Source organism: Mus pahari, chromosome 4 (genome assembly GCF_900095145.1).
Source record: "Mus pahari chromosome 4, PAHARI_EIJ_v1.1, whole genome shotgun sequence".
NCBI lineage: Eukaryota > Metazoa > Chordata > Mammalia > Rodentia > Muridae > Mus > Mus pahari.
In genome coordinates, this window is record NC_034593.1 from 98,499,456 (window position 1) to 98,519,561 (window position 20,106).

Genomic DNA, 20,106 nt, shown 5'->3' on the forward strand with positions numbered 1-20,106 from the left:
TGATGGCCGATTAGGCCATCTTCTGCTACATATGCAGCTAGAGACACAAACTCAGGGGGTACTGGTTAGTTCATATTGTTGTTCCACAGACTGAATTTGATGCACAACATGCAAAACCGTGTACCAGACACATTAGAAGATATTTTATATAAACAAAGACTATGCTAAATACCAGGGAACTACCCCAATTCTTTCATTATAACAAGTGTTATTTGAAATAATACGCCATTGGAAGTGTTTATTTGTTTGAAATAGGGTCTTATGTATCCAAGGCTTCAGGAAACCTTACTAGACATCCAAGGATGACCTTGAACTTCTGGTCCTCCTACCCACATTTCTTAGGTGCTTGGATTATAATCATGTACCACCACACCAGCTTTTTACGTGCTGCGGGATCAAATCCAGGGCTTTGTGCATGCCAGGCAAAGACTTTACCAACCAACCTATATCCCTGAGATATAGCCATATGCCATGAGAATCCGACAGTCAGTTTAAGTGAGATATGTGATCTTATCAGGTGTGATGGTTCATGCTTTTAATCCTATAACTTAGGAGGCAGAATCAGGAAGACCTCTGTGAGTATGAGGTCAACCTGGTTTACATAGTGAGCTCTAGGACAGCCAGGGCTACATGGAGAGACTCTGTCTAAGGAAAAAAGGTGTGGACTTCACCTTAATTAGAGATGAAGTCCATTTGATGTGAGCCAAACAGTAAATACCCAGAAGTTATGTTTTCTGCTAGCGCTTTCTTTTACTCTCACAATAATTACTATCATTTTATACTTGAAGAAAATAAAGCCCATAAAGGATAACTGAGTTACCCCAGATAATATAACTAGAGAGGTAGGATGTGCTGATTTGTATGTGGCCCAATATGCTCTTATATTTGAATGCTTAGTTGTCAGGGAGTGGCACATTTGAGAAGGATTGGAAGGTGTGGCCTTGTTGAGGAAGTGCATCACCGTGGATGAGCTTTGAGGTTTCAGAACCCCAGGCTCGGCCCAACTCTCTCTCTCTCTCTCTCTCTCTCTCTCTCTCTCTTCCTGTGGCCTGTAGCTCTCAGGTATGGTTACCTAAGCCTCTGAAACTGTAAGCAAACCTCCAAGTAAATGTCTTCCTTTTTAAGAATTGCCACTGTGGGCTGGAAAGATGGCTCAGTGGTTAAGAGCACTGACTGCTCTTCCGAAGGTCCTGAGTTCAAATCCCAGCAACCACATGGTGGCTCACAACCATCTGTAATGAGATCTGATGCCCTCTTCTGGAGTGTCTGAAGACAGCTACAGTGTACTTACATATAATAAATAAATCTTAAAAAAAAAAAAAAAAAAGAGTTACCACTGTTATGGTGTCTCCGTAGCAATAGAATAGTGACTAAGACACAGGGGTAACCGAGTCTTTCTGGGAGCTGCATACAAAGCCTTCATAGCAAAAAACAAAAACAAAAACAAAACAAAAACAAAACAAATAAAAACCATAGTTCTTTTATTGATAAACCAAGTTTTCTCATGATCAGTACTGACTGTGCCATACACACTACAGTGCTATCTCATGGATCACGAAGGGCAGGAATTGAAAGTTTGAGGGACTCTCTCAGTAGCCCTAACACTGACAACACGGTAAGTATCAACCTGGCAGCTGTTGAAGACTGGACTCTACTCCCAGAAATCCCAATCTCATTACCATGGTAGCATCTGGGTATTGGGGTTTTATGAACATTCCCTAGATGTTTTTGATGTGCATCCAAATTTTAAAAATGCAGAATGTTCTCTCCTGCATTAAATAACCGACTCAAAATGACTGTCTTTGAAGTGTTTCTTATCTTTTCCTTCATCCTCAGTTACTCCATCTTCAGAATGACTTTTACTACACCTGCTAAACAAACTTGTACTTGTCAAAAGAGAAGTCTATTCACGATGTTGGTGACCTTAATTTAATGGAACTCTAAGAAGCTGTGGTCTGAGACTTTGACTACATTTCTTTCCCTTGTGGAGGAGAGGACGCCAGCTTGTTGAGCTCCAGGCCTCTGTTTAGAATCCCTTTTTACCTTGCAGTGACATAACTCTGACGGTTGAATAGAGTGGACATTGTTACATTGTCTTCGGCCCAGAGGATGGCAGTCAGGCAAGCTTGAGCTGAGATCCCAGCTGTGCCTCTTATTGTCAGTGTGCACTGGAGCGAATGGCCTCTGCCTCCCTGAGCCTCAGTCAGCTTTTGAATCTAAAAGGAAGAGATAAGCTGAACACGGTAGTGCAAGCTTGTAGCATGAGGGGGATGGAAACTGAGGAGCAGGAGGGCAAGGCCAGACTCAGCTATAGATGTGAGTTTGCAGCCAGCCCAAGCTTCATTACACCCTGCCTTAAACAATGAAACAAACAAGAAAAATGAAACAAACAAACAAAAAACAATTTTAACAAAGAGAGAGACAGCTTTCAAAATTATCCTTAGAGTTAAGTAATGGTGCCTGAGATGTAGTAGATCCCATTAAACACATATAACATAATTGGAATTAGTTCCAATTCTACAGACACATAAATGCTTCTAAATGTAGCAGCAAACCTTCATGAATATGTCTTTATATCTCCAACATGAAAAAAAAAATTGGGGAAATACTGAGACACTCTTAGATCTAGAAATCTCCCATCTTTTAGTTGTAAGCTCCTACCAAGTCTTTGCCATGAAACATGTCAAGAAGAGCCAGTTAGGGACAGGAGAGATGGCTTAATGTGTCAGAGTAGTCTCTTTAGCCGTGAGGACCCAGGTTCAAAGCCCTAGAATCACATGAAAAGCTGAGTCTGGCTGCATATACGTGTGATCCCACCACGGGTGGATGGAGACAGGCAGATCTTCCAGGATCACTGGCCATCAGTTGTGCTTCTGGTTTAGTGAGAGATGACTGAGTCTTTGTCAAAGCAAGAAGGCAGAGTGTGACGGGGAGAATACCTAATGTCCTGGCCTCCATGGGTACACACATGGCTGCAGGCATCCTCATATCTACATGCATGTACCACACATACATACAACACATAAAACACACACACATATGCACACACAAACATACACAGACAGACAGACAGACAGACAGACAGACACACACACACACACACACACACACACACACACACAAAGACGCAGTTAGCTACCTGTACTGCACAGAGCTGGAAATAACAAACTGGATCTTAGAGTTTTCAAAACTTTAAAAATTAAAAAAAAGTAAGCCAGTTATGGTGATGGACACCTAGGCCGCAGCTGATGTGGGGTCTCTTGAGCCCTGGGATTCAGAACCAGCCTGGACAACGATGTGAGACCTGGTCTCCAAAAGTAAAACCAAATAGCATAGAACAAAGTAAGAGAAAGAGGAAGAAGGCCAGGAACAGAGGCCACGCCTGTGAATCGTCAAGAAGTGCTGCATGCAGTGTACAGTACATGCTTCTATATCAACAAAATCCCCAGCTCAATACCCTCACTTAGACCAGGATTAACTTGTGTTTTCTTTCTTTTTTTTTAAAGTTATTGTTTCTCTCTCTCTCTCTCTCTCTCTCTCTCTCTCTCTCTCTCTGTGTGTGTGTGTGTGTGTGTTTGTAACGTGGCAGAGGAGGGTACAACACCATTCACGTGGAACACAGATATAACTCTTTAGAGTTCCTTTCCTCCTTCCACCTTTGTGTAGATTCCTGGATCAAACGCAGGCTTTTCTGGCCAACACCTTTCCCCACTAAGCCATCTTGACAGCCTTTCTTTTCTGTTTTTGAGACAAGTTCTTGCTATATAAACCCGGCTGGCCTCAAACTCATGGCAATCCTCCTGCTTCAGCCTCCTAAGCAGTAGTATTATAAATGTGTGCCCAGCTTAGAGCAGGCTATGCCCGGCTGAGACCACTTAACTGCTTCTAGCCTGTTCTAGGGCCTTGCTGGGGCTGTCTGGTCCCTATGGCAGCCGCTCTGATCATCAGCCCTGCAGGGCTTTCCGTTTTCTCACGTACCCGTCTTCAGGGTTGGTGCAGAGCAGGACCTACTGGACCCAGCGTCGTTATTTGCGGAGACAGAAATCAGGTACTCTGTTCCGCACAGCAAGGAACTGATGCTGCAGGAGCTGAGAGCCGTGCTGCAGCTGCGCTGGGAAGAATCACTCGATGCCACCGCAGTATAGTTGAACGCTCCTTCTGTCGGGGTCCACGAAACAGACGCCTTTAGGGCCCCGCTGTCGAAGAAGACTTGAATGTTGGCAGGGGCACGAGGACCTATGTTTTTGAGAAACAAGAGCCGTATCATTTAATCTTCTTTTCGTTTTGTAATACACATATATACATGAGCAGTGTTTAACAAATAACTGACACTTAGAATGCATGAATATACTACCTAAGAAGTGGTGAAGATAAACACTGAGGAAGCCTGGGTTGGGGGAGTAATTCCAGCTCTTGGGATGCTACTGAGAAAGGGACATTGGAAGTTCACAGCCAACCTGTGCTACACAGTGAGACCCTACGTCAAAAGATGAAGCAACCAAACAAACAAGAATAAAATGAGCGTATTCAGGTGAAGGGCTGAAAGGGTCGTGTGAATGGGTTGTCACATAGTAGGTCAAATGGGTTTTTTTTTTCTTCTATTATTGATCCGTGAAGCTAAATGTATCATTTCTTGGACTGGGAAAGCCGCTGGGTAGTGCAGTGCTTGCCAAGGCAGGGGTGCAAAATGTTCAATCCTACCCCCCCCCCCAACCTCATCCCACTTCTATTTTTGACTTCTGGTGACTTTTACTTTGCACAGCTTTCAGTTCACAACAGTTTCTAGATATGCAAATGTCCCATTCTAAATCAAAGGCCAGGGAGTCTATGTCCACAGTTGAAGGTAGTCTTTTAGTGTCTCCCAAGGACTTTCCCCTCGTTCTTATAAACACGCCTTGATGTCTTCATGGTGAGACCATTTATAAACCTGGAGGACTGAACCAGCCAGGTAGCTCAGTGGGTAAAGGCACTTACTGCCAAGCCCAACGACTTGAGTTCAGAACCCACGTGGTGGGAGAGGACTGGTATTGGCAAATTGTCCTCTGACCTTCACATGTGTGTCAAGGCATGAAAACACACAGAGTTTCTACCCCAGTGTAGAAAGCACAGAAAATTACTTTAAAAAAAAAAAAACAGAAGATGCTTATGGAAGCTGTGCACGCCTCTAATCCTAGGACTAAGGAGGCAGAGGCAGGGGAATCTCCGAGTCTGAGGCCAGCCTGATCTACAGAGCAAATTCTAGGACAATGAGGCTATACAGAGAAACCATGTCTCAAACAAACAAACAACAACAAATAGAAACTGGAGGACATGTGCTCACGAGCAGAAATTGCTCTCAGTTCTCCTCATGGATCTGCAATGACATTTTAGTGGACCTAGAAAACAGCGTGGACAGCTTCCACAGAGCACCTCCTCCATACATATACTGGGCACAGAGGAGGCTCTGCCTGAGGAGACCGTTTCACGGACACCTGAGTCATTTTGTTTGAGGAAGGCACCTGTTGTATTTCCCTTACAAGCCATCTTGACAGGTCCTGTCCCCCACCACAGGGTCTGCTTGTCCCCAAAGGACCCTCAGTTTCTGCCTTAAGCTAGTGTTGAACCAAGGCTGGTAGGGGTTGCCTGCAGTGTCCAAAACAATCAATGGAGCCAGATGGGGGTGGCACATAGCACTAAGTAGGTAGAGGCAGGAAAATCCCCGAGTTCAAGGCCAACTTGGTCTACAGAGATAGTTCTAGGACAGTCGGGACTATACAGAGAAACATTGTCTTAACAAACCAAACCAAAAAAAAAAAAGACAATCAACTTTCCAAGTAGGAGACTTAGGGGAAAGAGTTAGAATATCCAGAGACTGTCGGAGCTGAGCTGGGTGTTCCAGAATGTGGAAGTGCCTAGCGTTTTCAGAAAGTGACCTTATTTGGAAATAGGGTCATGGGTGATAGAAGTTATTTAAAATGAAGTCATTAGAATGGGACATAATTCAATATGATAGATGTTCTTATAAAGAGAAGAAATTCAGACATGCATATAGGGGAAACACCAGGTAAATATGAAAATGGTCACACATAGGCCGAGCATATACATCTGAATATATCTCTCCTCTGTGCTCAGGAGGACACCATCCTGCCAGGGCTGACATTTTAGGCTTAGACGCTACAACTGTGGAACAACAAACTTCTGTTCCTTAAGCCATCCAGCCTGTGAGATTTTCTTACAGCAGCCCTAGAAAACTGATACAGAGACTAAATCCAAACTGAATAAAACATGGAGAAACAGAGTGAAGCGTGGTGGTGCTCTGCGGGGGGGGGGGGGGGGCACCAGAAGATGGAGTCGAGGCCAACGGATAGAGTTCCGATGAAGCCAGAAACTGTCTCGAATAAAAACAAACAAAACAAAAAGTCATGGAGAAACAAGAGAGAGGGAAGGAAGGGAGCAGGCGGTAACATCTGTGTCACCTTTGCTTTCACTCCTGGGGACATCACAGAAAAGAGATCAGGAAGAAGAGAGGGAAAGAGAGATGAAATGGTGTCTCCTGGACCTGCCAAAATGGCTGACAAGTGAACTTAAGCAGCCATGGCTGCTACCCAAGGCCAGCATAGGACTGGGCTAGGCAGCATTCCAGCATGGAGGGGCAAAGGCATTCAGTAGCCTTGTCACCAAGGAGCTGTTGACAGCTGATGGCTCCTGGAGGAGGGAGAAGCAATTATTTAAGGGTGGGACCCCTGGTGGGTCAGCCAAGTGCCAATGGCTCCACACCCAAGAGTAGATGCGTAGCTTACATTGGCCTTGATGGATTAGGATTTTAGGGTCGGGAAGCTAGAGAGATGGCTCCCTGACTACGTGTACTTCTGCTCTTCCAGAAGATGGGGTAGGGAGTGCTGATTCCCAGCATCCACAGGGTGGCTCACCGGGGTCTATAACTTCAGTTTCAGAGGATCTGATACTCTCTTCTGGCCTCCTTGGGTAACAACCATGTATGCAGTATACAAACATACATGCAGGAGAAAAAACAAACCTCCATACATTTTAAAAAGAGAGAGCATGAAATTGGGAGTGAGGAGGGGGGTCTGGGAGGAGCTACGGGAAGCATGGGGGGTGGATATCAAAGTGTATAAAATTCCCCAAAACCAATGAAAATATTACTCAGAAAGAAACCTGGTGGTTCTCTCATTCCCTGCTCTGATGTGGAAGCCCCTTCCTATGCTCACTCTGTCCACAACCGTTCTAGCAAAGCTCTTTGTCACAGGTAACTGCAGTGGCTGAGTTTGGCGGCTTTGGGCAGCGTCCATTCTTTGGGTGCAGGGACTGCCTTGTCTCATTTTTAACTCTCAGCAGCTAGACGTTTGTAGGAAGTTGAGGTAGGGGAAAGAGAAGGGAAGTGGGAGAGGGGGAGGGAAGAGGGGAGGGGAAAGAGGAGGGGAGAGGGGACAGGAGAGAAGGGAGGGAAGAGGAGGGGAGGGGAGGGGAGGGGCCAGGCAAGCAAGCTACTAAAGGGCCCAGAAAGGCTTGGCACTGATACCCTGACTCACCAAGCCAGTGACTCACCTTAGGGTAGCTTGCTGTCCTTTCCCCTATGTGAGGATTATACAAGGCAAACCCTCTTTCCTCCCACCTGGCTCATAGACAATAAGACTCCCATTCCAAACTTGGAGAAAGTTGAGGAAACTATTCCCAGTTTCTTCCTTGGATCTCTTGGGTCCTCCCCTAAGAGATAAAATAGCTAATCTGGGTAAGTTGGTGAAAGCCTAGCATTACCCTTACACACACACACACACACACACACACACACACACACACACACACACACACACTCACACACACCCCTGCTGCCAACACCCACACGCCTTTGCTCCCTCTGATTCTTCAGACTCATTTTAGTAGCTGAGAGTTTAGACTTCTGGTTTTGGTTTTCATGCTTAGGAACATGCGCCTCCCCCAACTCCGAGTGCCCCATTCTCCTAGGGTGGAATAGTGAGAGAACACCTCACACTCTCCCTGAGCTGTCCACGGGTAGAGAAGGGACGGTGGGCAGCCCTAAGTCAGCTCCCGGCTTCAGGCTCAAGCTCAAGTGTCCGGGAAATGTATCTGAAACATGCACTCTCAAGTCAATCATAGGACCAGCAGGAATGCTTTCTATGGCTGTGTCCCTAGAACAATTCTGGCTTCAGGTTGGCACACACGCACTAAATGTCTGTTGAACAAATACATTCCTGTTTGCCTTGTTTATTTGTTTGTTTGTTTGTTTAGACTGTTGGTTTGAACACGGAGTGGGGAGACGGGGGTTTACTGGATCTAGAAGACCAGCAAGGTACGAGGAAGGACTGGTCAAGCTGGTAAGAACCCTTTCCCTCTGTGATCTGGAATGTGCATGCTGCCACGGACTTGGCTCTCAGAGGGGGAAGCGCTCTGCTCCTCACCACTCAGTGAGTGTTTGAACTACTGCCGAGGGGTAGTCAAGGCCCTATAAATAACTTCATAATACATTTAAACAGCCGTTGCCGGCTGCTCTGTTCTGTGCGCATCCCTCGGCTTTGCTCTCCTTGGTTGAGGAGCACAACCCCCTCCCTCATCAATCAAAAATGCCAATGTTCAAGGCTGAGCGGTGAAGCCCTTACTGGTTCTCTGATTGCGGGTGGAGTCATCCCCGGGGATTCCATTGGCATTCCACGCGTAGGCCTTTATAGTGTAGAGAGTGCCGGCATCCAGACTGCTGAAGGTCAGGGAGGTGTTTGTAGTATTCTCTTTCCAAACTCTACCCAAGCCATTGGCTCGCATAACAGACACAGAGAATCCAATCGCCATGTATACGGCGTCCCAGCTCACAAAGATCGAGTCTGGACTTGGAGAGCTAACTTCCAGAACTGGGGCAGCCAACACTATAAGTAAAAAGCAAACGAGACAGTGAATTTATGTTACAAAAGTATATAGAGAATACCTTAAGTTACGGAGAAATAAATAAATAAACGCAGGTTGATTAACCACATTATTCATTTATAATGGCAGAGTTCAACTTAATAGCAGCTAATTGGAGCTGAGGATATAGCTCAACGTTAGAGGCCCTGGGTTCGTCCTACAGTATGAGTTTTAGAGAAGCTATTTAAGTGTATATTAATAATAAATGATGAAGAAATGGAGAAATGTAAGCCCGGAGTGATAGTATATACTTATTATCCCAGCATTCAAGAAGCAGAGGCAGGAGAATTGCTTTGAGTTTAAGGTCAGGTTGGGCTACCCTGTCTCCAAAAATATGAAGAAGGGAGACACCAGTATACACCAGGCAATGCTTTCAACTTGCAGTCGGTAAGAAGTTAGGTAAAGTGTTCCTGCAAATGAATAAGGAAAATGATTGTTTATCCTCCTTTAGTGTGCAGAGAACTTTCGTTTTTTCCAACTCTGAGAGTGAATCTAATGCTGATGGGCAAACCCCAGAACTTTTATTTGTTAATGTATCTGCCGTGTGATTAAGGTGCTGCAAAGATCTGTTCTGCATGTTCTCCATTTGGCATGGATAAAAATAGAAATTGCTTTTTTTTTTTTTTTTAATAGGGGATTTAAAGGCATTCTGATTTTAAAGTTGCCCAGAAATGGGTCTTAAATCCCAAAGCAAATTACTAGGCATTTAAATGTCACTTTCTCCACAAATTGCTGAGTTGCCAAAAAAGACTATTTGGTGGCTTTTGCCTCTGGGCCTTGCGTAGTGGAACTCACTTGTGCACAAACCACACCACACATTTGCAGTGTTGTTAAAAACGCATCTGAGTTGCAAGGCACCGCTCACACCACTCGAGCATCCGGCTACCCACCTGTCTTCGCCTGCTTTGGAGATGATGCCTGGCTTCGTCCAGAGGCGCTGATGGATCTGATGGTGATTTGGTACAAGGTTGCAGCCTTCAGGCCTGTCACCGTCCCTGGGGAATTGGCCACTGTGGTCTCAATAACTGTGTTCCCATCTTCAGCTGTGAGCAAGTAACTTGTGGCCCCTGGCACGGTAGTCCATTCTACGGTGATGCTATTGCTGATTTTTGAATATGCCTGATCAATAGTTGGTATTTCAGGAGCTGGAAGATATTTTTAAGTTGTACGTTAGTCAGGATATCCTACGAGGATGACATCTTTCACCACTTCCTCTCTAAACTACACAGTCCTGGAGTCTTCCCGTGAATATAAGCTTTTGGTTCATTTTCCAGAATTAAAAAAGAAGCTGGCTGTGGTGGTGCACACGTGTGGTCCAGCTACAGAAGAGGTGGAGACCAGAGGACCTGAAATTCAAGGCCAGCCTGGGCAACTTAACAAGACCCTGTCCCAAAGTTTAAAACAACAATGATTATGATAACAGTAAGTCTTGGACTGTAGCTCAGTGGTGGAGCACTTGCCTAGCATACACAAGCCCTTGAGCTCAGCAGCCAATGTCACAAAAAGAAAGAAAAGAAGAAAGGGGATGATGTCAGGGCTTGGAAAGCGAGAGGGCTTGCCACCAAATCTGATGACCTGAGTTTGATCCCCAGGACCCACGTATTAGAAAAAGAGAAGTGAACCTGAAGTCCTTTACATAGGCATTGTAGCTTGCGGGTGCCCATCACACACCTCTGCATGGGTATTGTAGCATGCACACACCACACACACACACACAGACATACACACATACTCGCTCATGTTTGATGTATGCACACGCTAAATAAATAAATATGTTAAACTTAACTAAAAAAGAAGAAGAAGAAGAAGACTGGGTGGTGGTGGTGGTGGCACACACATTTAATCCCAGCACTTGGGAGGCAGGTGGATTTCTGAGTTTGAGGCCAGCCTGGTCTACAGAGTGAGTTCCAGGACAGCCAGGGCTCTACAGATAGACCCTGTCTCAAAAACAAAACAAAACAAAACAACCAAGGGAAAAAAAAAAAAAAACAGGAGTAGAAACAGAATAAGAAAGCGGGAGCACAACAGTCACTCCCCAGCCATCTGTGGGTCCTGTGTGCTTTCCATGCTTTTAAATAATAAAGGGCTGGAAAAGATTGTGGGAAAGAGCTCTAAGAAAAGGGCGTTTTATTCCAGAGGATTCTGTGAGTTCCAAGGCTGCTTTGTCAGTGATTTCCCTCCTGCCCCAACATGGCTGCCTTGCTGCCAGCTGAGCCCTCCGTGCCTACCTCTCTCTGGGCCTGTGGTCACTTTCTCATGAAGCTGCACATTTCCCAAGTGGGTTCTAACCTGACAGTGGAGGAAGGAGAACCGAAAGCTTTGTTACAGTCGCCTCTTAGTGCTTTGTTGCTATCAGAGCAGAACAATGGTTAGGTTCTTCCATATGCAAGAAAATAATTAACTTTATTCTCCCTTTGTCTATCAAAATATATGTGTCAGTGTGAGGTTTAGAGACTGAAGCCCTTCTGGGACCGCGGTTCTCCAGAGGGAGTGGAATGCTTACATCATGAGCTCACCAGAGAGCCCTCTGCTTCTAAGGTAGAGCATACAGGGTGAGAATCAGATTCACCACTTTAGAAAGTCCACGGACGGACAGACAGACAGACAGACAGACAGACACACACACACACACACACACACACACACACACACACACACACACACTATCCTGGATCTTGTAGTAGCTCCAAGCAGAAGAGATCAATAAATGTATGCTGGATTTTTCTGAAGCTGGCTCTCAGCCCTGTAACATATGCTGAGCACAGTCGTTGTACACCAGATTCAAAGCAGCAGTGCAAGCCAGACATGGTGGTGCATGCTTGTGACCCAGCACTTGGGAGACTGAGGCAGGAGGATCTCAAGTTTGACACCCAAATGAGCTACAGAGCTCCTATCTCTAACAAACAAACAAACAAACAAAAACATACCAAAGCCAGGTATAGCATGTGCATCTGCAATCCCAGGGGTTGTGGAGTGGGGGTACTGAAAGGTCACACTCAATCAACTACATAGGGGAATTAGAGAAGACCAGCCTATTTGTAACCCCGTCTCAAAAACAACCAAAGACAATCAAACCAATCAGTCAACCAACTTCCCCAAACCAAACAAATAAAGAGATTATGGGCAAAATTATATATAGGACAAGAAGACAGAATACAAACGAAGGGATTTGCCAGCATCCACTCTTCCTGGCCTCCCCTCAGCTAAATCCCTAGGTACCCAATACAGCCAGCCTTCTCTTTCTGTCACAGTAGTCAGAGAATTCATGTTGGCAACCTCTCAGAAATAACTAAGCTGCAAAAAATGAACAAAGTCTCCACTGTTCATTGACCAGATACTTCTGGAACATCATCCAAGAGTATCTTGTCACAGAAGGAAAATCGTGCTGATCATATATGCTGGGGAAACGTGTGTGTGTGTGTGTGTGTGTGTGTGTGTGTGTGTGTGTGCGCGCGCGCATGTTTCTGGGGGAGGGGCACTGGTGGCAGAAGTTAATTCTGCAGGGAGAGCAGATGCCCCTTTAGGCCCCTCAGAACAAAAAGCCCCAGTAGAGTTTCCCTCTCACAGGGCATATCTCTCATCTGCCAGCTCCCCCTCTCCCTCCCCTCCCTGAGGAGTCATTTCCCTGTGGTCTGTGTGTCCTTTCTTCTCCTTTTCTGGTGTCTCTCAACGCCTTCTGTTTCCTCTGTCCCACAGTTTATCTTATCTCCTGTGATAGATAGGCCTGCTCATAGGAACGGACAAACTTCCTGGGAAAATGACCAGCTGCAGACCTAGAAGGCCTGACGCTGCCTGCATTCATGGGATCGAGCCGAAAGGCCAGCACGCACAGGCTATCTTCTCACGGGCGGCCATACTGGCTGAGAACGCTACCTTCTCCCATCGAACTGAGCTAAGAAGGAGTTGTACCTGTATCAGCAGGGTGAAAATTAGGGGCAGAAAAAAAAAATAGCAAAGAGTTCAGATTCAGAAGTTCTAGGCTTAAAGCATAGCTCTGCTTTTTACTTTTGTGTAAGAGTAAAAGTAGGACATTTAAGCATAGGTTTCCTCTAGAAACTGCTGCGTAGTGGGCAATGTGTACACTTCAGGAATTACTGTGAAATGTGAAATACATATAATTTAGGATTATTGCAAAGATTTAGTAAAAGTATATGTGAAGGTACTTTGAAAGCATCCCCCCATCCTCCTGTGTGTGTGTGTGTGTGTGTGTGTGTGTGCGCGCGTGCGCTCCAGCTAGTGCTGTGTAGGTACATCTACTAAGGTAAGCAAGTATGGATGAGTTCGGAAAAGTCAGATCATATAGCGTAGCCATGGTAGGGTAAAAGTGAAACTCTATGGAATGTGGGGTGAACATAGGCAAGAAAGAAAGAGTTTGCCTGATTCATAATTAGCTCTCATAAGATTGACTAGTGGCAACCACAAAAGCAAATCAACTCACCCCTCTAGGACAGTTGCTAATACAGTTCCTCACATTGTGGAGACCCCCCCCCCAACAGAAACATTTTTCTCATTGCTACTCCATAACTGTCATTTTGCTACTGTTTTGAATCATGATGTAAATATCTGTGTTGTATGATGGTCTTGGGCAACCCTTGTGAAAGACTGAAAACTGTTACTCTAAGAGATGAGAAGCAGAATCGCCGTGTTCACAGGAGAATGGTGTGGGCAGAAGCTCCAGCTGGGAGGGGTTGATGATGTCAGAGCCTGGTGAGCCGATGAAAGGATCAATCGGGATCATTTGCTGTATGCAAATGAGCCTGAGTGCCAGGTGTGGCAGAAGGAGACCAGGTAACAGACTTTGGGGGCACTTATTCCACGGGAGGGGTGGACTGGGAGGTCGCTCCGGTGCTGTGATAGGTATCCACAGACCCTCAGGAGACAGAGGCAGCAAGGTGGCTCCTACGTGGCTAGGGATCTGGCTCCGTTGGTAGACTGCTTGCCTAGCTTGTACAAAGGCTGGCATTTTTTAAAAATCACTTTTAAGCCAAGCAGAATAGACTGTGTGTGCACAGTCCCAGCTTCTCAGGTGACTGAGCCAGGATCCCTGGGGCCTGGCAATTCAAAGCCAGGCTGGGAAACACAGGGACTCGTCTCAGACAACATAAATGAAACTAATAAAGATCACGAGGAACGCGGTTAAACTGTCTTTCTCCTGCTTCCTGGACAATCCTAAAGGACTCTTAAGAGTATAATGAGTTAGAGAGATGGCTTGACAGTTAAGAGCCCTGGATGCTTTGTCAGAGGACCCAGGTTCAATCCCCAGCACTCACGTGGTGGCTCACAGCCATCTGTAACTTCAGTCGCAGGTGATCCAATGCACTTTCTGGCTTCCTCAGGCACCTCGTGCACACATAGCGCACAGACATACATGCAGACAACAATCATTCATGTAAAACAAACATATTTTTAAATATTTAAAGAATATTATAATGAGTAAGAATAAATGGAAAAATTACTTTTAAAATCCAACAATATAGCTGTGTGTTGTGGTCCACACCAGTTCTTGGAAGACAGAGGCAGACAGATCTCTGAGCTTGAGGTCAGCCTGGTCTACAGAGTAAGTTCCAGGATGGCCAGGGCTACACAGAGACACCTTATCTGCAAAACAAAACAAAACGAAAAACAAAACAGGACAAAAATCCCAAAACTAAAAAGCAAAGCCAACTATTTATGTATAGATTTTGTGAAAAATTAAAATGCAGGCACATATTCAATTTAAATTTTCCTAATTCTAATTTCTTTTTTATGGTGTTGGCAAAAATAATAAAAGTTGTTCCAAATATAATAATAAAAGTGGGTTGAATCACTATGAGAGTTTATCTCTAAGACAATTAATTTTGCAGATAATCTAAAACCTATTCAACATAAATTCTTATCCTGGGGACTTAGATTTCTGGATGTATGAGGCAGGAAAAGTTTCTAGAAAAATTATTGTGGTTTCCAGTCCAATTATTCAAGAAAAAAAAGGTGTTTGAAATCTTTTTAAAATAAGGAAATGTCTTTTCAATTCTGAATCATTATATTACTGTGTAGATCTCAGTACATAAGGCTAGATGTACAAAGTGCTCTCTCTCTCTTTCTCTGGTTTGCTTTTAATTTTTTGATTTTGGGGGGCAGATTCTCCTGCAGCCCAGGTTTGCTCCGAATCTCTGTGCATCCATCTTGAACAGCTGACCCTCTCGCCTCCAAGTGCTGGAGTTACAGGTGTGCACCCCCACACCTGGAACAAAGGTTCTGTTCTTGGTAGAGGACCCTCTTACAAGTGTAATTAAATAAGACATTTCTAGTTTTTTCTTCTTCTAATGTCCCAAAAGATGAGTAGGGAAGTTGAATAAGCAAGATTCTCGAAGTGAGATTGTATTTGTTTGGCTGGAATGATAGTCATTGTGTTAGTTTGTCCACAGCTATCTGGATGAAACAGTAGCACTGTATAATAATGCTCATGATGCCTCCTAAGGACTTGCGTTTTAAATATGACCCAGTTGGCTTGTTCCACCAAGTATGGTCTCCCCAGCACCGTTTACAGCATCCAGCATGCATGCTCAGAGACTACTCATACCTGCCCTCTAAGATGGTCTAAATACCAGACAGCCCATGGATCAACGGTACAAGAAGGGAATCAAAAAGAAGAACAAAATTGCATCTCATCAATTATTACCTGTTTTAGATGAAATAACCTGTAAAGGAAAATATAGAAAGATAAGAATAAGGAAAACCAGCATTTGGGGAAATGAAACGAACACATCAACCAGAACACGGTAATCACAGCCTATCTGCGCACCGTATGAGTCATTTCCCCCATTCACATCCACGCTTTTCTGTCCGATTCATTTCCCAGCTCTCAAATCTGTCATAAGACAGTGCTGGAAAGGACTTAGAGGTGGGGGCAGATCATGTTACTACTTTATCCCCCCCTCCCCCTTGAATCTCTGTATTGAACTAAGTCAGAGGCTATTGACAGATCCCCCCGCCCCCCCCCCAGGAGTCTTTGGTCTTCAAACACAATGGTAAACTTGTCTCCTTTCTTTAGTCTATCACTTACGCTTCAAACACACAAATGTACCACGTTAGTATGATTTAAGGGAATTTCTAGGTATAGCTCCCTGCTCCTAAAGAAAACAAGATAACATATGGGTATGTTTTCTCCCCCTAAATCGTTGCGGGTAGTTGAAAAGGCGGACTCACCATTTTCAGACAGAGGAGAGTGAATCTGATCAAAGACAAACACTTCTCAGGTCTCCCAGCCATCTTGTTAGCCACAGCCTTCGTACAGTACAAAAACACAGCGGTGAACTGAGTCCTATTTGACTCCCAGACACTCAGCACTGAAAGCTGTAGAGTAAAATGGCAGCAAAGCCAGAAACAAACTCTGGAAGTTGCCTCTCCTCCGGAGAGCACCAGCGCTCACCTGTGACTAGGGGCACTGGGGACTGGCAGGGACAGGTACTGAAAAGACTGAAAAGAAAAAAATAAAAAAGAGTCTGGGAGAGCCATGCCAAGCAGGCCAAAGAAGCTCCTGTAACCTTGGTTTCAAGGAAGTATGTACAATGCTCTCCCTTTTAATAAATTCTCCAGGCATAGTAATGCAGTCTTTTAATCCCAGCACTTAGGAGGCACAGGTAGGCAGATCTCTTAGTTCAAGGCTGATCTGGTCAACATTGTGAGTTCCAGAACAGTCAGAACCCTGCCTCAAACAAAGAAACAAACAAACAAGAAAAGAAAACAAAAACAAAAAACAAAGTTTACAAAGCTATAGAGAAAATTATTGATATGGTAGAGTGATTTTAAACTTGGGAATTCCCGTGAGTCTTATTTTTTTGTTTTGCCTCTTTAGTTGATGTTTGCATATTAGTTAGACTTTGTGTGTATTAGTTGGCCTTTTGCCATTGTGGCCAAAAGACCTGACAGAAATGATTTAAGAGAGAGAGGTTGATTTTGGCTCATGGTCTTGGAGGAGGTCATTTTAACTCTACTTGTTCCCTGAAGATTATGATATCCTCAATGACTTGGTGAATTTGAGGTCAGCCTGAACTATATGAGATACTGTATTAAAACAAACAAACAAACAAACAAACAAACAAACAAACAAACAAAGACTTGGGGTTGGAGAGATGGTTCAGCAGTTAAGAGCACTGGCTGCTCTTGCAAAGGACCCAGGTTCAATTTCCAGCACCATATGGCACTCAAAACCATCCATAACTCCAGTTTCAGGGTATTTTATGCCCTCTTCTGACCTCTGTAGGCACCAGGCACACACATTTTGTATAGATACACATGTAGGCAAAACACCCATGCATATAATATAAAATAAAAATAAAAACTCAAAGACTTAAAAATGAATAAATAAATGAACTCAAGCTAGATGTAGGGGCATACTTTTTAAATCTTAGCTACTCAGAGGCAGAAAGATCTGTTGAGACCATGAGATTAAGACCAGCCTGGGAAACAGATCAGCAGGACTGATGAAGTTCCCCTCAAATTATTAGTCAACTAATAATAACAGAAGCAAAACCTAGAAAAAAAATCAGAAATGAGGAAATGTATAGATGCCACACCACCTCCAGTAGGATCTGTGTGACAAGTTCCACAGACTGAGGCGACTGATCTCAAAATGGGGAGGTCTCTTGGAACCGGTTGAACTCTTTTGCTGGAGAAAAAAATAATGAGCTATAGTTCTCATGGCAACTTATCTGTTTTGTTTTCCCTTATTCCTTTTCTTATTTACATGTTCCTGGTAGCCTAGGCCAAGATCTTAAGTGAGAATAATGGGTAAGAAACCATCCCTAGAGATGGGGTCACTAACATGACCTTATCCCTGGGGAAACCAACGCTTTACTTTCTAAATCATTTANAAAACTATTGTGATAAAAACTTTCTCAACTATAAAATTTCATATGACTACACGTGTGTCATCAGAGGTGGATTTTGGTATATGGTAAAGAAAGCCTTAATTAGAAAGAATTAAAATATTTTAAATTTATACATTGAAGATTTATTTTAAAAAATCAGGCACTAGATGTTAAATAATAACTGACCATGAGGCTGGAGAGTTAGTTCAGCGGTTAAGAGCTGAAGATTTATTAACCTGTTCCTGGAAATATGCCTCTAGCCTTGGATGACAGCCCCCACTGAATACATCCTTTTAGAATTGTTATATTTTAATGATTTATAATGATGTTACCTGTTCTGTTTGTGATTCACTGAATACACAGTTCAGAGTTGTAATGCTTGGATGATTTTTGTGCTTTACTGTGCCAAATGATTTTTTTTTTTTTTTTTTGGTATTTGTGATTGTCTCACTGGATATAGTTTCTAAGAGATGTAATGTTTGGTTTTTTAATGTATAAAATCCCCTGCTTGAGAGCTGCAGAATACACTCAGATTCAAACTGCCTCTGTGTTTGTTTCTGTTTGTCACCGCTGAATCCTTACCCACCTAGCTTCGAGGACCCTCATTCCAGGGACCCCCATACTCGACTGGGGTGGTCTGTGGCATGTAGAGAAAAATATGATTTCTAATTAGCCAAAGATTTTCTTTTTTAAAAAGTGTGTGTGTGTGTGTGTGTGTGTGAGTGTATGTGGTGTGTGTGTGGTGTGTGGTGTGTGTGTGTGGGGTGTGTGTGTGTGTGTGTGTGTGTGTGTGGTGTGTGATGTGATATGTGTGGGTATGTGGTGTGTGTAGTGTGGTGTATGTGTGTGTGTGGTGTGTGTGGTGTGGTGTGGTGTGGTGTGTGTGTGTATGTATGTGGTGTGGTGTGGTATGTGTGTGGTGTGTGTGTATGTGTGTGTGGTGTGCTGTGGTGTGTGTGGTGTGGTGTTGTGTGTGTTGTATGGTGTGGTGTGTGTGGTGTGTGTGTGTGTGGTGTAGTGTGGTGTGTGGCGTGGTGTGGCGTGGTATGTGTGTGTGTGTGTGTGTGTGTGTGTGTGTGTGTGTGGTGTGGTATGTATGTGTGTTCTGGTGGTATGCATGTGCCACAGTGTTTAGGTGAAGGTCAGATGACAACTTTTTTCTAGTCAGTTCTCTCTTTTCACCTTTATTAAGTTTTGGGAAGCAAACTCAGGTCATCACGCTTGAAGGGAAGTACCTTTACCTGCTGAGCCAGGCAATGAATTTTCTAGATACGACAACATCAAAAACATGATTCATTTGAAAAATAAAATCAGCAAATTGGGCTTTATAACAATCAAGAACTTTTGTGCTATTTAGTGAATAAAAGACAAGTTATGCCGGGCGTGGTGGCACACGCCTTTAATCCCAGCACTCGGGAGGCAGAGGCAGGNGGATTTCTGAGTTTGAGGCCAGCCTGGTCTACAAAGTGAGTTCCAGGACAGCCAGGGCTCCACAGAGAAACCCTGTCTCGAAAAACAAAACAAAACAAAACAAAACAAAACAAAACAAAACAAAAGACAAGTTATACTTGGGGAAACATTGTAGATCACATATTTAAAAAGAGCTTTTGTGTGTGTCTGTGTGTGTCTGTGTGTGTGTGCACATATGTTCAGGTGTGAGAATTAGTCTCAAAACCCAATAAGTAAACGTCTGAGGGCTGGTGAGATGGCTCTGCAGTTAAAGGGTCTTGCCACTAAGTCTGAGAGCCTGAGTTTGATCCCTAGAACCCATAGGTAAAAGGAGAAAACCAATTCCACAAAATTGTTCTCTGATCTCCACACATAGGCCATGGCAAGCACGGCGTCCAGTTTGCTTTTTATTGCTGTAATAAACACCAGGAGATAACTTAAGGAGATAAGACTTACCTTCCACATTGCAGTGTTTCAGCATGGGAAGTTGAGACAGAAGCTTAAGACCAGAACCTGGAGGCAGGAGCTAAGCCAGGGACCGTGGGGAAACATGAGGGCTGCTTGCTACTCATGACTAGCCCAGCCTGCTTTCTTATACCATCCAGGCATCCCACACCACTAATTACTCAATAAGACGTGCTGTTGGGCCTTGCTAATTAAGGTTGAAGTCTACCATTATCCCGACAACTCTCTTGATCTTGGCAGGAAATGGAGGGCTCCCTTTACCAGCAGGGCTTCTCCTTCTCTGACCTTGTCTGGGGAGCCAGAAACCCCAACCCTCTACCTGCAGAATGTCACATAGCCTTGGTGAGATTACAAGTTCAACCTCCTCTTCTTCTTTCTCCCCTTCTCCAATGATAAGAACCCACTCAGCAAGTACCTTGGATTCTAGGGA

General features: G+C 44.2%; 1 protein-coding gene across 2 annotated transcripts in view; it reads right to left on the reverse strand.

The window, feature by feature from the left end:
* Nucleotides 1-16,462, reverse strand: part of Fndc7 (fibronectin type III domain containing 7) — a 36,397-nt gene extending 19,935 nt beyond the window's left edge. The window contains exons 1-5 of one of the 2 annotated variants that reach the window (XM_021196487.1): nucleotides 16,099-16,462; nucleotides 15,572-15,590; nucleotides 9,804-10,058; nucleotides 8,616-8,876; nucleotides 3,979-4,236 (exon numbers count right to left, since the gene is read on the reverse strand). In XM_021196487.1, coding sequence (XP_021052146.1) covers nucleotides 3,979-4,236; nucleotides 8,616-8,876; nucleotides 9,804-10,058; nucleotides 15,572-15,590; nucleotides 16,099-16,161 — 856 coding nt within the window. In that variant the 5' untranslated portion in view covers nucleotides 16,162-16,462. The remainder of the gene's footprint in view (nucleotides 1-3,978; nucleotides 4,237-8,615; nucleotides 8,877-9,803; nucleotides 10,059-15,571; nucleotides 15,591-16,098) is intronic. The other variant, XM_021196488.1, reaches the window with a different exon arrangement.
* Between the last annotated feature and the right edge of the window lie 3,644 nt (nucleotides 16,463-20,106).